Source organism: Orbicella franksi, chromosome 5 (genome assembly GCF_964199315.1).
Source record: "Orbicella franksi chromosome 5, jaOrbFran1.1, whole genome shotgun sequence".
Taxonomy (NCBI): domain Eukaryota; kingdom Metazoa; phylum Cnidaria; class Anthozoa; order Scleractinia; family Merulinidae; genus Orbicella; species Orbicella franksi.
The window spans coordinates 29,112,401-29,124,894 of NC_138149.1; the positions used below are offsets into that span (position 1 = coordinate 29,112,401).

The following is a 12,494-nucleotide window of genomic DNA, read 5'->3' on the forward strand; positions in this document are numbered from 1 at the left end:
GTAATTGTACCCGGAGATGCCAGGGAAACCTTGCAGGTTTTACCAACTTGCAACCACATGCCTGCATGCCTCAGTTCAGAGCTAAGTTAATAATACTGTAGCCAGCTAGTTCAGTTCAGTAAATCAATACAGATATCTTCGTTTGTGTATGTTTTCCCATTGTATTGGAAAAATTACTTCTTTTTAATTCAAAAGTTAAATATAGTTTCCAAAAGCTTTAAACAGAACGAAAACTCCGTAAGTCAATCTCACGTCAGGTATGTTCTTAGCATCTTTGCCAATATAAGCTTCTGTTTATTTATTTATTTATTTTTTTAAATAGGCTTACAATAAGAAAAAAAGAGAATCGTTCCTAGATTGTTCACCCTTCGAACATAGGCTTTGTTTACACTTGGTGCCTTCCTGCGATTCTCGCGGAGCACTAATGTGAACACTTTTTCTCCACGTACCCACACCAGAATCCGGGCACAGTGTCCATGCCCTGGTACAAGGTCTCGACCTTGTAATCGGGCGCTAAATGGTAAAGGTAATGAGGTACTTATAGTACCCAGTGTCTGAAAACAAAACTGTTTTGTGTGGATGCCCAGGCACCAGCGCTAGAGCACCAAGTGTGAACACAGCCATAGTCTTCTAAGGGTCTGCGTGGGACAATGAGAAGATATAGATCACCCAACTATGACCTGAAAAGTAACACGTAAACAGAGTTGCGTGTTCTCAACTAACGTCACTTCATCCAGTGAGATTTCAAAGCCAAATCAAGCTTCACCGGACCTTAACTCTTTTGTTGACGAAAAGGGTATTTTTGCCAACTTCAAGAACTCTGAAAGTTAATTTTCACTTTTAAGCAAGGGCAAGTGAACGCTACGTAACTTGTGATCACGAATTCTAAGATGTGGGCATTGTGCCGCCAAACTAATGAAAACTTAACCTACGAGGAATTCAACTAAAAAAAAGCCAATATCGTTTAGAGTACATTTCAAATCAACTAAAACCTAAGTGAATTACAACGATTACAAGCACTTCTATATCTCTGGATTCAAGCAATGCGATATTTTAAAAGTGTTCAACCGCGTAGTCGACGTCATAATGTCCCATTAAACTTGATTGCAAGTAAACATGGCGGCGCCCAGGAAATTAGAAATCCTAAAATAGCAGGAGCTAAACGCTCAGCATTCACAACGGGCAAAGAATTATCGACTTCAAATCGCTGAAATAATCCAAGACAAACACCAAATTATGATATGAAACAAAACTGCTTTTCTTTTAGCCATGATTCCCTTTCAAGATTTAAAACTGCAGTAACACCTGTTTTAGCTTCTTGATGTCTCTTGTAGCGATGTCATCTCGATAAACAGCAGGACCAGAATTGAACAACATCCTCATTTCGGAGCAATTTTTGTGTACGGATAAGGAATCACAATAACCAAGAAACCCTATCTTAATTCCGCGTCGTTCCAGTATCAGAGGCTCCTGCAAATACGAGAAAGAATAAGAGAGATAGAAAACTTCTAAATTAGAAGGAAGACTGAACTATCATAACAAACAGAAATTGGTCCTCTTGCTTACAGCCCGTTTGAAGGTGAGTCAGTTATGACAAACGGCAGCCCGGGAAACAGAATCTTATTCAGGACTTTTACTTAGCAAGGCACATCACCTTGGAGCACTTAGAGGAAAATTTATTACACCTTAGGTCAGAGATCGGTAACCAACCATTATGCCTAATTATCTAGCAGTAGACCTGTCCCGGTCCTGAGCTCTATCCTCCTTCACATAGCCACGAAGATACCCAATCTATTATCGTACCTGAGAAGAGTCATATTTTCCATAAGTGACGCCAAAATATTTCACTCCAGTCTTTTTAAGAACGTCAACAGTAAAGTTGACTCCTTCTGAACCAAAGTCGTTCAAGTGATTATTGGCTAGTGTCATAACATCAAATCCTGCAAAACTGAGAAGAAGCAAAGAATCATTTTTAAGGCAGTGGATCTGATTATGTGACGTCACAACTCTAAGAAGATAACGTGAATAAGTGTTTCAGTTAGACTTGAGGTGTTTTTCCATATTCTGACGTTTCATGTAAAGTAAACTCAGTGAAAGTAAAACTACAAAAGAACTACCAAACTAAGGAGAAGGCAGCTTGGCCGAGTGGTCAGCGCGTCCTACATCGCAATCCAGCGGTCGTGGGTTCGAGTTCCGCTCTGACCACTACCTTGATTTGATTCAGGGTAGCCCCGAGTTCAAATCCGGCGGCCACGTCACCCTTGTAAATAGCCAACTGGTTTGCCTCCGGCCAATTGGGATTCTTAACAATGTTAAGTTCAATTTGGATCATTTGCTTCTGTTGCTTGCTTGGCCCCCCTAGCCTTTGTGCTATAAACACTGCCTAGGGTAAATAAAGGTTACTTATGTTAAACCAAACGTGGGAGGCGCGGTGGCCTCATGGTTAGTGTACTCGTCTCCGGATCGAGCGGTCCGGGTTCGAGCCCTGGCCGGCGAACTTAATGCTGGGGGTAACCCTGCAATGGACTAGCATCCCATCCAGCGGGGAGTAGAAATACTCCTAGTCGCTTCATGCTACAGAAACCGAGATAAGCTCCGGCCTGATGGGCCACTTGGCTCGCATAGAGACTTCAGCTTTACCTTTACCATTTTAAACCAAACCCGATTTAGTGACAAATATTGCCAGCCCCTAATTATCCGCTTTTACCTACGCTTTTAATGCTTCGACTGCCGACATCCGTTTTCCGCTGCTCGGTGATTAATAAATTGGCTCTGTGATTAATTTCACTCAGATTCAGAAGTGTTCTTAATAGCGGAGCTCCGGCGGCCCGAAAGGTCGTCAGGCGGAGCACCATAACTGTAGGAACAGAACCACATGCATGCATAGAAATAGAAAACCCATGCGACTCTTTTTTTATGGTCAACATTGCCAGCGGCATGGATCGTGGGAGCGTGTGCCCTACGAAAAATAACGTCGCGCAACATGGCGGCCATACTCCAGCAACACAGCGGTCAAACGTCGGGCATGCGCAAATGGGTACATTTTTGGCAGCCGCGCGCCAATTTCCCACGCAAAAATTTCAAGGAAAACATGGAAAACAACCTGTGTCGCGCAAAATTTACGAAAAAAATTGAAAAGTTCATAGAAATCTGTAAAAGGAAAAGAAAGTAGGTAGAAGGAAAACTGAAGACTTTTCAGGCACAAAGTTAATTAAGTGGCCGGTATTCTGTTGATTTACCATTTTGTTTTAAGCTTTACCAAAGACGTTTATAAGTCTTGAAAACCAGTGTCATGCTACGAGCCGACGGCGTAGTATACATTTGTTTGTTTTTGTTAATCACACGATGCGTGACGCCTGAAATTAAACGGACGACAAGCGGTGTGTAAAAGAAGAAAAAAACTGCAGAGAAAAAGACTGTTGCAGTGATTCGGCTTCGCTCAGACGAGCTGGAGAAATCTTGGCAAGGACTGGGAGGATTCCGTCCGGATCCTGGATTTGTCTGAAGCACAGGAACGAGATGAACCGAACTACACACGATGTTCATGTCCATCGTCATGGGGGCATAGCTGGCCAAAATACCGATCCCAAACCGCCTGTTCCAGGTCTTTGACCAGGTGAGAAAGTCCTTTCCAAACTACAAACCTTGGACAAACTGGTGCACTAAATGCAAAGTCGAGGCGGGCAAAAAATTCAAGAAGCACGAAAAATATATACCGCGGAAAGGAAAGACCTGCAACAAGCAGAAAGTAGAACAATTTTTAACTCTCATTTCTGTTAGCTCTCGTTGTACAAGCTAAAACACAAACAGATATATAAATAATGAGGACAATGTCATTTATAGGATGCCGATGACCCACGAAAAGAACAAGGTTATGAAAATATTTTGGCCGCCTTTAGTTGCCCCATAGCTCGCACATGTCCAGACGTTTGTCCGCTGTATTTACTCCAGCGCATGCAAGTCATGCAGTCTTGGCTTACAGCATATATCTTTGATACTGGACATCCATGTTATGGTCAATTGACACCTGTCAAAACAAGGTATCCGCTGACCAGTCTCGCGTGACCATATCGCGGGATCAAGTTTACAGTTCATCGAGATCAATTTTTTTTAAGTAGACCGCTGACCAAGTGCTGTTTTTCGATAGGATCTCGGGCTCATGTCAGATTAACTTGTTGTTATCAGGGCCGGGTCTTTCGGAAGCTTGTTAACGACAAAACCCGGTATAAAAATGTTTTTCACTGCTTATGTTTTGTGTAGTTTGAAGTTATTCAAACTGAAAAGAGAAGGCCAAACAATTTAAACAAAAAACCTCACCGCAAAGTTACAAAACTTACATCGAAATTATCGCTTATCCTATTAGCTTAATCGGGCCTTCAACAACCTGATCCAGGAGCTCCGCTTTTAAGCTTGGTTAAATCTATGTATTATTTTTTTAAACGGTGGCAGAAATTTGCCGGCGCGGGTCTCGGGTTGATTGCTTCGTAGAATTCACCTGTGTCCCATACACAATCAGGCATCGATCAGTCTTATTTATGACAGGAGTTTCCACAAATATCACGTCAAAATCGCTTTATAATCTTGCCGGAAATTCTCAAAAGATCTCCTTAATGCAAGTGAACATATGAAAGATCATACATTTGTTCTGCGGAGAAAGATATGAAGACATGATTGATCACCGCAGTTATACACAACTTAAGCAGTTGTGAAATTAACACCTGCAAAAAAAATCAGGCCTGAACGAGATTCAAACCCATGACCTCTGCGATACCGTTGCAGTGCTTACCAACTGACCTACAAGCCAACTGAGAGCTGGTCACGTTGTGAGTTCGTAATATACCCGTAGATGATGAAGAATGCAAGTAAATATGAAAGTTATTATCTTTTTTTAAGCATCTGAGCGGGCCGGATTCTTAAATCCTCGAATTTGATTGGCTAATCATACGCACGTGATCGGTCCAGCTTTTTACGATACGGCCCACGGGCCGGATGTTTTCTTCGCTGCCTAAATTTCGCTCCTAAAAGTTAGCAGTAATCGTCAATCTTTTGTCCTTTTTACACGTCCATCGACGATTAGTCAACGCAAGTTTATCTCTGTTCACTTTAAAATGCAAGGAAAGTCACTGTAAGTAAATTCAATTGAGTGTTTTGAAGTTTTGAGAGTTTGCTTAGTTGTTTGTAGCTTGGCGCTGTAATTCGTGTAATGGCACTTAATCCTGTGTTTCTCTCGCCGTAAAATTTGAGTCGATTCCGGTCAAGTTTACCTCTCTGATCGTTGCTGTATTTAGACGAATTTCTGTAAAATACGCTTAGCGAATTTTCTCGCTTTCTGCGATTCAATTTAGGGCAGAAAAGTCTGATTTCAAGTGATTTTGATAGCAACGACTGACGAATTGTTTTTGTACTTAAAACTTCAAACTTCGCACGAAATTTCATACCGCAAAAAACAAATTTTGGGGAACTAAACTGGTGAAATAAATACAACTAACATAAAGTAGTTCGAAAAAAATCTGTTCTTTAATACATCTGTGTTAGTCTACTATTTGAGTTACTCGCTCGTTGCGAAGATTTTTTTACAAATCGTTAGTAGACGGCACGCAAGCGGCATGTACTAAAACCGGAAACAACGAAACGAAACCACCAAAACGAGCGAAACGAGCGAAACGAAACCACCGAAACAAGCGAAACGACCGAAATGAGTAAAATAGTAAGTAAGTAAATAAAAAAGTTTAAAAAAAGCCTTGATCTCTAGCACGTTACAATGGCACCGGATCTCGTGCCCAGATTCTGCTCTTTAAGCCACATGTGTGACATCGTGACATCACAAACCTGAAAGGTGGATGAGCGCAAGCGTGTCGAGCAGGAAGACATCGAGAAAAAGGTGGGTATTTTCACATTCTGAATGGTATTCTAGCTAAAACAAGAAATCTAATTTCAAAGAAAGGTTTTCTGGTCGTATCGTTGATTCTTAGACGGTGGCGAATCGAATGGTCTTTTCGAGAATGACTTTGCAGCATTCTTCGTGCGAACCAGGACTTTCTTTAATATATATCTCTAAAGAAAAACGAGGGCGACTTGACAGGCTTTAATCATATTAACGTCAGGCCTTCGTGACTTCAGCAGTTCTCAAAGTAATTTCTTATTAGGCGCTCAGCTCTTCACGGATATTCTTGAGATTGTGTTTCCGTACATCCTGGGCTCGGCGTTGTCGATTCGCCACCGCCTAAGAATCCACGATACGACCAGAAAACCTTTCTTTGAAATTACATATCTTGTTTTGGCTAGAATGCCATTCAAAATGTGAAAAATACTCACCCTTTTCTCGATGTCTTCGTGGTCGTCGTCGACACCCTTGCGCTCATCCATCTTCCAGGTTTGAGATGTAACTATGTCACACATGTGGATCTGGGTACGAGATCCGGCTGCCATAGTAACGTGCCAGAGATCAAGGCTGTTTTTTTTTTTTGTAACTTTTTCATTTATTTATTTATTTATTTATTATTTTACACATTTCGGTCGTTTCGGTGGTTTCGTTCGGTGGTTTCGTTTCGGTGGTTTCGTTTCGTTGTTTCGGGTTTTAGTAGATGCCCGCGCGAGCCGATTCAATTACAAAGTTGCGTACACAAACCCATTTGTAATCTGTTAAACCAATTTACTTCAGGAGAAAAAAAATAAACATGTTATTTGCCGGCTTAGGGTCGGTCCGTATAGTTATGCACAACTTAAGCAGTTGTGAAATTTAAAGCCTGAAAAAAGTTGTGTATAACTGTGATGATCAATCGTGTCTTCAGATCTCCTTAATGTCACCAAAAATTTTCTAGATATTTCGAAAAACCCTCTAAATGTCTCTTGTTATTGTCGCAAAAATGCACCAATTTTGAATCACCTGGGCCAAAATTGATAAAAATTCCTTGCAGTGGCAGGAGCTGAGGAAGAAGATTCAGGCGCTTCGATGTTGCCAGCATCCGCCATTTTTGAAATTTGTTCCTTCAGCGCTTATAGTGATATGGAACACATTTTTTGAGTGGAAAATAGCTGAACTGGATTGTTTCTGGAATAAAACTGAGTCTTGTTTCAAGGGAATATCGAGGAAAACACAGGGCTAAGCCAAAAAAAGCGATGAATATTTCTAAATATTCCTAAATTTTCTAAATATCTCAATATTTCCTAACTATCTCGGAAAATTCTAAATATCCCAAAATGTATCCGGATATTGCTGGAAAGGGTTATTCAAGACTCTTGATACGGTTACTGTACCTCAATGCTGGGGCAGCCTCTGGACTCGCATCTAGTAACACTGTCTTTTTTCCTTTGTATATGTGGCCATACACATCTTGGCTGACAAAAGGAGATTCCAAATTACCAACTGAAATATCAGCTTGTCTGATGTGTGGTGCCACCTCATTGAACGAGTCATTGTATGTGTGATACTTGTGTTCTACGTAATATTTCACCGGACCAGAGAAGGAAATATCTCCCACAAAAAGTAAAGTGACTTGATCTGCGAAGTAACATAAGAGAAATATCTTTAGAGCTTTACATTGAGCTGTTGATGAGGCGTTGAACTAAAACAAGTTTAATCCTACAATGGCCCGAATTTCGACGAAAATCAGTAACAGGATATATTAGGAGGAGGATAATTGTTATTAATCAACATTGTAGCTCAAGTAGGTTTTTTCTAAACTTCATTGTAAGAAGCCTTGATTTGTATATAACTGTAACGTGCTTGAATGTTCTCCTAGCCGATTAATTCTAATTAACACACGTTAGTTATTTTGCTGTTGTAAACAATTTCAGAATAATTACCAGAAGTGAATATAGATATTGAATTAGGCATTCTGATTGCTCAATAATCTCAGCAAAACTTCAAGGGAAGGATTTTTAGCCAAGTCACCTTCTGCTATGCTGGCAAGTAAAATTGGCGGCTGGATATTTCAAATGTAAAACAAAAAATAGCCTTTGTTTGATCCAAACTGGGATTCTTGAAAATATTAAGTTGCGACTAGGCCTTTCCACAAATATCGGGATATTTTGGGGGATATTTAGAATTTTCCCAAGATATTTAGAAAATATTAAGATATTATATTTAGAAAATTTAGGAAAATATAGAAATATTAATAGCTTTTATTGGCTTATTGTGCGCTATTCCCTTGAAACAAGACTCAGTTTTATGCCAGAAACAATCCAGTTGAGTGATTTCCCACTCAAAAAAATTGTATTCCATATCACTAAAAGCGCTGAAGGAACAAATTTCAAAAATGGCGGATGCTGGTAACATGGAAGCGCCTGAATCGTCTTCCTTAACTCCTGCCACTGTAAGAAATTTTAAACATTTCGGCCTAAGTAATTCAAAATTGTTGCATATTTACGACAAAAATAAGAGATATGTTGAGAGTTTTTCGAGATTTTGAGAATTTTTGAAAAATATTTAGGCGATTTTGACGTGATAATTGTGGAAAAGCCTGCTTGAGACTCAATTTTGCCGCATTGAACAAACATTTGAAGAACTGTAAAAAAATACTGTTACAGAATTAACAGCAAAAAGCAGTGTTATTATAACCAAACAACGTTTAATAAACAGATCTTGCTAAAGAGATCAAATCCAGCTGAGATTTGCTTGGATTTTTATTTTCATTCGATCAACTTTATGCGTTTGAATTGTCGACAACAGAGTAGTCCTGTGATCTGAGATTAACTTTTCGTTTATCTAAATAACACGCCTCTCTGTTCTTTCTTACTAGTTTTTGGTCTGGCACATTTCACATAATAAGTAGAGAAATCAATTCACACCGACCAATGAAACACAAGGGCTCCTTAGAATCGCCTGGAGTGTGGCAAGAACCCGTGGCGTGTCTGTTACAATCTCGTTGCACAAAATCTATTGTTCTTTCAGTGAATACGCCACAGGAAAAACGTGTAAGAAAGACATCAGAGAAGCGTGTTGTTTAGATAAACGAAAAGTTAATTGTTAGTGTTATTGTTTCTTTTTTGCCGTTTATAAATGTTAAAATTTCACATCAGTGTATATATATTATAGGCAAGGAAGCCCAGAGAAGCCAATGTAAAGACTAAGACTAATGTAAAGTGCCACCTTGAATACTTATAAATTCAAAGCAGAATCCCAGGGCTATAATGTTGTCGACAATTCAAGCGTTGTGAACACTGTCTTTCCTTTGACCGTGTTTAAGTGACATTCACTGCAATGAGGAATAATCAGAGGAAATCCTCTTGGAGCACAAATTACGAAAGAAGTCACTTTTGGAATCACACAAATTACTTATTGCATTTTAAATTCTTTCAAGTTCTAAATACCGACTGAATATTCACCAAACCGTCCGGAAACATTGGACGAACAGCCTGTTCGCTGGAGACGCCACTGTTAAGAGGCTGTCTCTGTAAGAACCGACCACTGATTTTATTTCGAAAATTCGATTTTTCTCATAAGCTGGGATTTCGAAGCCCTTACCTAGCCAATCACTAAAATGAGTTTTATTTTATTAAAAATTCCAATTGAAGTTTTCTAGGATTGATTGAAGTTCGGTCCGCTCGACACAAGTTTCATGCCCGCCGAAACTGGAAAAATAGCACATATTGCCGGCGCTCTAAAAGAAAGTAATATTCGCTCAAAAGTCCCAGTTCTTTTTTTCAACCATAGATATGTCATAGCAGTTTGTTTAGCCCTGTTGCAATTCTAATTCAATGTGGTTCCTTCAACGGTTAAAAGAAGATTTTCTACCCGTTAAATCGAGTTTTGAACCAAACGCGAAAATAGCTCTACTTTGAAGGCACGTTTTAAAAATGTGGCACCTGTTTGAAACTGCTGAACTACATGAATAGAAAGCATAAATGACCCTCAAATTAAAACAACAATAAAATTTGTCTGCCCACTAGGTTTTCAAAACTAACGACCGCTTAAAGTTCAGGAAATTTTGAAAATATTCCAGTGAGTAACTAACACACTCGCCTTCGTAAAGTGCTCCGATAAATTCCCGTAAATCTCTTACCTGGCTTCAAGATTAAAGTTTTGGTCCTTTGTAGCGATCCTTGAAACCTAGGTAGCATTAAAACTGCCAGCTTTTCCTTCCAACTGTAGGTTTGTATATAAAGTAGATTTACACGTTCCTCATCTGTGTCGAGCGTGACCGTCACATACTTCGAAGTTCTTTGTATTACTGACCATTGTTTTCCTCGAAGCCGGTTTACTCATGTAGACTCCTCTTGAAAGGTTTGTAGAAGCACTCTTTTGGACAACTCTCGGCACACACACATGTATGAACAGTAAACGGTGATTCGGGAAGCCAAGGAAGAATTGATAAATGCCACGGCCATTTCTTGGTAAATGCCACACTTATTTCTTGGGCAGTTGATTATTTTACTCGCCGTTTATCTGTTCCTATATTTCGTGGCCGGATTTTCCGAATGCATAATTAAAGCTCAAATGAAAGGTCAATCTCAGCTACAGTATCTTTAGCAATTTTTGTTTACTGGACGTTAATTTGTTAAAATAACACTGCTCTTTGCTGATAATTCTGTAACAGTTTTTGTTTACAGTTCTATAAATGTTTGTTCCGTGCGGTAAAAATGAGTCTAAACTTAATTTTTTTAGAATCCCAGTTTAGATCAAATGAAGGTAAATTTTACAAATCAGAATGAACGGCGCTTACCTTTCTTCGCAGAAATGGCCATCAAAGTCAATGACATTACAAAGTAAGCGATTAAATTCATTACGAGATTTTTTTCCCCTGGCAAGTGGCTTTGCTATTCAGTAAAAGTCATTACTCAACCCATATTCCGTGACTTTCTACCCAGCAGAGAAGTTTTAATTAATTATTGATCAGTTTACCCCTTATTTAAGGTCCTTAACAAATATGGAGGGGCGGGTGGGAGGCATTTTTAAACACAGCCTACTCGAATCACATATTGTTTCAACTGTAGCAAATTTTTCATCACTAAATGTGAAACCAAAAACCAACATTTCCTTTGTTTATTTGCAAAAGTAATCTAGCAATAACTTCAGTAACATTCATTGAATTCAAGTACCTGTTAGGATCTGTTAAAAATACACAGGGGCGGTACGTCATGGTTGGTGAGCTTGTCCGCTGTCTCATTTACGAAATAAAAATTTTAAAACCCTGGCCATGCTAACCGGGCTCGCAAGTAGTCGCAAGTCATCGTAAGTTGAACTTGGGTAGACACTTGCGTTGGGTGGCCAAACGGACTCGCAAGTACACGCAAGTCGAAAACAAAAAACATTTCCAGGCTACGGGCTTTGTTCCGCGATGCCAAAATGAAAGACATATCCTGTATTCCATTGGCTAATAGGTTGCTGCAGCAACGAATGGACGTCATTCAACTTGCGTTGACTTGGGTTGGGCGGCTAAACCGTCAAGAACTTACGTCGACTCGCGTGCAAATTTGATCTCGACCAAAGTGAGCACAAGTCATTGCCAGTGCACGCAAGGCCTGTCCAAACGGAATCGCAAGTAAACCCAACTTTTTAACTTGCGTCTACTCGCGAGTCCGTTTTCTCAGGGTGGAACAAGCGAACGAGATTGTCTTCTAGCAGGTGAGCTTTTGAGCCTTTAACAATTAGAAAATAAAGATCGTCCAAGCGAACAATTAAGTAAACCGCAATTAGAGAAAACGAGAAAATAGAAAGCGAAAACGTCTCGAAAGCAATAACTTTCGAATGTAGTGATAAGTTTCCATGGCTGTTAGCGAACGTTTTTTCATTCTTTTAAAAGCATTTTCAAAGCAACGACACCCTGAAAAAATACGTCCGCCCTGCGCACATATGTGGGTTTAGCGTCCTATGGCGTAGTTGAATTTGACAGCTCTTTAAGAAAGACCGGCGGGGTTCTTATTGGAAACGGTGGTGTGTGAAGATTATTATTAATTCCTGGTGTACTAAGTTTAGTTTGGTTTTGAGTTTCGAGAGGAAGCACATTGTTAAAAAAACATCTTGGAATCAGTGGTGGGGTTTTATTATAAAAAGAACCTTTGAAGCGGCTCTGTTGTATATGGACGCAGAAGGCAATTTGTTGACACTGTATGAGCAGCATCTCTCGGCTTAATTTACACTTTCTGAATTGACCTTTTAGATTCAATACAATACAATAAATCAAAGAGAAAAGTAAGGGAAATTTAGCGTCAGTGTAAATCGCCTAACTGAAACTGAGAAACGTTGCCCGACGTGTTTTTCTCTTAATTTCACCCGAAAAGTACTCTGCTATACACAACTCACTTAGCGCCCTTAGATTTCTTGCAGCGTTGTGCGCGTCTTTCAAACGACATATACGTCTAGCCATGAAAGATCTTCAGAGAAATGGAGGGTTTTTTTATAATTAAGTCCTTTGGTCCACTATACTGTATGCAAAAGAACAAGATCGTTTTACATTAGAAGTCTGGGTGCCAATTGTCTTCCAGTAGCTCTAGAAATAACGTGCAGTGTCATATGAATGCTCCTTAAATTAGGTGAAAGTCTGAAGAGAAGA

At 39.7% G+C, this 12,494-nt stretch overlaps 1 protein-coding gene across 1 annotated transcript in view; it reads right to left on the minus strand.

Moving 5' to 3' along the window:
- LOC145488003 (capsule biosynthesis protein CapA-like) overlaps positions 1-11,080 on the minus strand; it is a 15,151-nt gene extending 4,071 nt beyond the window's left edge. The window contains exons 1-4 of the mRNA XM_081466768.1: positions 10,665-11,080; positions 7,258-7,501; positions 1,804-1,948; positions 1,306-1,470 (exon numbers count right to left, since the gene is read on the minus strand). Coding sequence (XP_081322894.1) covers positions 1,306-1,470; positions 1,804-1,948; positions 7,258-7,501; positions 10,665-10,725 — 615 coding nt within the window. The 5' untranslated portion in view covers positions 10,726-11,080. The remainder of the gene's footprint in view (positions 1-1,305; positions 1,471-1,803; positions 1,949-7,257; positions 7,502-10,664) is intronic.
- Between the last annotated feature and the right edge of the window lie 1,414 nt (positions 11,081-12,494).